A 4,834-nucleotide genomic window follows, 5' to 3' on the forward strand; every position below is an offset into this window, starting at 1 on the left:
GGCACGACGATGTTCTCCCCACCGACACGCTGCCACCTTCTACTCCCACAGTGCTATCAGCAGCATGGCACGGTCAACCTGTGGACGCCTTCCGCACCTCTTCCCTCCGCTGGTCGTGCCTACCAAGACATCGAGAAACGGTCCGATCGGACCTCGCACTAGCGCCTGCCACGACACGATCGGCCACACGCACCTGCACCATCAGCCGGCATGGTGCGCACATGCCTCTCATCATTCTTACCGTGTTCCGCACTACCGGCGGGGGCTCTGTGGTGGTGCAAGAGTTGACCGCCTCATCATTGAGAATGAACTTCTTTGAAAACTGTTGATCTCAGTGTGTTCCGAACTCTGTATTTGAGCGGATGTGTTTGTACCGACATGATCAAAATAAAGTTAATTCATTATAAACGAGTGAATACTTAATGTAGGGTTCGATATTACTGCACATAACATCTCAATCCCCACATTATTATTACGGCTTCTTCAACCTTGAAATTTCATAAAGAACATCTGAGTTTGAAGAATTCTAAATTGTGGAGTTTCTATGTATTACTTTAGTTAGTCATACAAATTTTCTTCTGGATAATTTTATATATTGTTGACAAATATGCGAATTTAGTGTTCCTAAATATTCTGGGTCATGTTTAATTTTAAAATATGTAACTCATGCATGTCCTGGATGAAATGTGTCCAAAGGTAGTTGTGTCTCAGCCTCCTCATGTCTTTGTCCAACATTGTGTACAAGCTAGTGTCAAATGGTAACAAATTTAAAGCACTTAGGCCAATAACAGATTTTGGGTTTAAATCAGTTGTTGGTCTTTTGCCTTTCTTCTAGGTTTTAGGTATGTAAGATAATTTAACATCCAAGGAGTCATGCTTTAAACACACAAAGAACTTTACTCATAAAATAAAGGACAGTGATATGATGAGATGCTTTACTTCATTCGGCTATACAATTAGGCATTTCTAAATAATCTCATTATTAGCAGCACGTTAAACCACAATCTTTCCTCATCCTTATATGGAGAGATTTTTAGCACTAAAATAAATGGATACTGAATTTAACCTACAGCACTGAAACATTCTAGAATGAGGAATAAGAACCAGAGCAAAATGTCAAACACTTCCACATTAATCCTTGGGGTGATAAATCAAAACTCCACAAAGACTATAAACCACAGTATATGATCACTCTCAAGTACTAAATTCAAATATGTGTCATTTTATCTGTACATACTCAAAATGAAAATTAGTCAATATATATTGGGATTAAGCGAAACAAAGTGGAAGGGAAAAGGTGAGAAGAATTTGAGAGGAGGAGGAAAACTGTACTTGAGTGGGAATAACAGGTCTGGTAGAAATGGTGTGGCAGTGATGGTGAATAAGAATGTGCAAAGCTGTATTGAAAATGTGAGATATATATCAGACAGGATCATAATCTTAAAACTGAGATTCCAAAAAGAAACACTAAAAGTAATCCAGATTTATGCACCTCAAGTGGGATGTAGTGAAGAAGAGAAGATGGACTTTGAAAATGTGTTAGAAAACCATATAGAGAGTGCTAATATAGTGATGGGAGATTTTAATGCACAGGTAAGCAAAGACAGAAAGGGATTTGAGCAAGTATTGGGATGTTTTGGATATGGAGGCAGAAATGAAGAAGGGGAAAGACTCCTGGATTTGTGCCAGAGGAATGGAATGAAAATAGCAAACAGCTGGTTTATGAAGAGAGAAAGTCATGTTATCACTAGATACAGTTGGGATGGAAGAACGAAGAGTGTAATTGATTATATTCTAATAGATAGGGAATGGGGAGAGAAAGTAACAAATGTGAAGGTAATTCCAAGTGTGAGTGCAGATGGAGACTATAGAGTACTGGTGGGACAATGGAAAATGAATCAGTGTGTGAAAAATAGAAAACAGAAGAAAGTGATGAGGATACGGGATTGTAAATTGAAGGAGAGTGAATGTGCTGAGAAGTACAGAGAATTAATAACACAAAAATTTCCAAAAGAAATTTTCTGCTATGTAGAAAAAGAATGGAGTTTATTCAAAGACACTTTAGTCAAAGCAGCACAAAAAGTATGTGGCAGAACATCTGGAAAGGAAAAAATAAGACAGACAAGTTGGTGGGATGATACCACAATCCAAGCAGTTAGAAGAAAAATTCGAGCATGGAGAAAATGGTGGAAAACTAAAAATGACAAAGACCATAAAAGATATATAGAGGAAAAGAAGAAGTGCAAAGAAATAGTGGAAACAGCAAAGAAAAAGGCATGGGAAGAGTTTACAAAAAAAACTTGAAGAAGATGTGAAGAGCAATAAGAAAATGTTCTATAAAATGATGAAAAATAAAAGGAAGGCTTCTGAAGTACCAGTAAAGATGGAAACAGAGGACGGTACCATTATTGAAGATCCAGGGAATATAAAAGATCTCTGGAAAGAACATTTTAAGAAGCTGTTAAACGCTGAGGAGCAGGAGGCCGCCGTTGGATAAGCAGCTGCCAGCAGAAAGTCGTATACTCCTAGCTCACTCATTTGTTACATAATTTAATTCTTAATTTCTTTGCGTGTTTTTGGTACTTGCATTGTTTGAAATCATAAATTTCGGGCGTATTATAGTATTTGAGAGTTGTAGCATCGCGTTTTAGTACCTGAATAGTGTAAATTCGCGTAGTCGTCTGTCTTCTGTTTTTGTTTTCAACGGCCAGTGTCAGTTGGTCACAGCCAGTGTGCTCCCTGCCGCCGTTGGATAAGCAGCTGCTCACTCATTTGTTACATAGTTTAATTCTTAATTTCTTTGTGTGTTTTTGGTACTTGCATTGTTTAAATTCATAAATTTTGGGCGCATTATAGTATTTGAGAGTTGTAGCATCGCGTTTTAGTACCTGTATCGTGTAAAATCGCGTAGTCTCCTTCCGCCGCCAAGCAGTGTGTCAGCAGTGCGCAAGTAGCAGCATTACTGCATTTACTAGGCAATCTTGTATTTTAATAACCGTTTAAATTTTGTGTCGATTTGTTTGTGCTCTCTGTAGATTAGTTCAGACGTTCTTTGCACAACAGTTTTTAGCATGGATAGGGACTGCAACTGCTGTGTTCGGATGCAGACTGAGTTGGCATCCCTTCGCTCCCAGCTTCAGGCAGTGTTGGCTTCGGTCACACAGCTTGAGGCTGTTGCCAATGGGCATCACTGTGGGGGTCCGGATGGGGGTTTGTCGGGGACGGCCAGCTCGTCCCATGCATCCCCTGATCGGACTAAGACTGTGGCTGCCCGGGATACTGCCCACATTGAGGCTGATCCCTCACCTGTGGTAGAGTGGGAGGTCATCTTGAGGAGTGGCAGGGGGCGAAAGACATTCAGGAGGGCTGAACGGAAGGCCTCTCCAGTTTGTTTGACGAACAGGTTTCAGGCTCTGTCTCCGGCTGATACTGATGTTCGGCCGGAGATGGCTGCTTGTCCTGTTCCAGAGGTTGCCCCTCAGTCTGCAAGATCTGGGCAGTCGCAGAGGGTTGGCTTACTGGTAGTTGGGAGCTCCAACGTCAGGTGCGTAATGGGGCCCCTTAGGGATATGGCAGCAAGAGAGGGGAAGAAAACCAATGTGCACTCCGTGTGCATACCGGGGGGAGTCATTCCAGATGTGGAAAGGGTCCTTCTGGATGCCATGAAGGGTACAGGGTGCACCCATCTGCAGGTGGTCGCTCATGTCGGCACCAATGATGTGTGTCGCTATGGATCGGAGGAAATCCTCTCTGCCTTCCAGCGGCTGTCTGATTTGTTGAAGACTGCCAGTCTCGCTAGTGGGATGAAAGCAGAGCTCACCATCTGCAGCATCGTCGACAGGACTGACTGCGGACCTTTGGTACAGAGCCGAGTGGAGGGTCTGAATCAGAGGCTGAGATGGTTCTGCGACCGTGTGGGCTGCAAATTCCTCGACTTGTGCCATAGGGTGGTCGGGTTTCGGGTTCCGCTGGATAGGTCAGGAGTCCACTACACGCAGCAAGCGGCTACACAGGTAGCAGGGGTTGTGTGGCATGGACTGGGCGGTTTTTTAGGTTAGATGGCCTCGGGCAAGTACAAAAAGGGCAACAGCCTCAAAGGGTGCGGGGCAAAGTCAGGACATGCGGGGACGAAGCAGCAATCGGTATTGTAATTGTAAACTGTCGAAGCTGCATTGGTAAAATACTGGAACTTCAAGCGCTGATAGAAAGCACCGAAGCTGAAATCGTTATAGGTACAGAAAGCTGGCTGAAGCCAGAGATAAATTCAGCCGAAATTTTTACAAAGGCACAGACGGTGTTTAGAAAGGATAGATTGCATGCAACCGGTGGTGGCATGTTTGTCGCTGTTAGTAGTAGTTTATCCTGTAGTGTAGTAGAAGTGGATAGTTCCTGTGAAATATTATGGGTGGAGGTTACACTCAACCGAGCTAGGTTAATAATTGGCTCCTTTTACCGACCTCCCGACTCAGCAGCATTAGTTGCAGAACAACTGAGAGAAAATTTGGAATACATTGCACATAAATTTTGTCAGCATCTCTTAGGTGGAGATTTCAATTTACCAGATATAGACTGGGACACTCAGTAGTTTAGGATGGGTGGTAGGGACAGAGCATCGAGTGACATTATACTGAGTGCACTATCCGAAAATTACCTCGAGCAATTAAACAGAGAACTGACTCGTGGAGATAACATCTTGGACCTACTGATAACAAACAGACCCAAACTTTTCGACTCTGTAAGTGCAGAACAGGGAATCAGTGATCATAAGGCCATTGCAGCATCCCTGAATATGGAAGTTAATAGGAATATAAAAAAAGGGAGGAAGGTTTATCTG

The 4,834-nt window shown here is 42.8% G+C and overlaps 1 protein-coding gene across 1 annotated transcript; it reads left to right on the top strand.

The window, feature by feature from the left end:
* Positions 1–1,242: 1,242 nt before the first annotated feature.
* Positions 1,243–2,304, top strand: LOC126204056 (craniofacial development protein 2-like). Its single transcript, XM_049938479.1, has one exon. The coding sequence runs from the start codon at positions 1,243–1,245 to the stop codon at positions 2,302–2,304; it is 1,062 nt and encodes a 353-aa protein (XP_049794436.1).
* Positions 2,305–4,834: the final 2,530 nt, after the last annotated feature.

Source organism: Schistocerca nitens, chromosome 9 (assembly GCF_023898315.1).
Source record: "Schistocerca nitens isolate TAMUIC-IGC-003100 chromosome 9, iqSchNite1.1, whole genome shotgun sequence".
Taxonomy (NCBI): domain Eukaryota; kingdom Metazoa; phylum Arthropoda; class Insecta; order Orthoptera; family Acrididae; genus Schistocerca; species Schistocerca nitens.

Excerpts from the sequence above, each read along its gene's own strand:
- LOC126204056 (XM_049938479.1), top strand. The coding sequence starts at position 1,243 with ATGAAAATTAGTCAATATATATTGGGATTAAGCGAAACAAAGTGGAAG.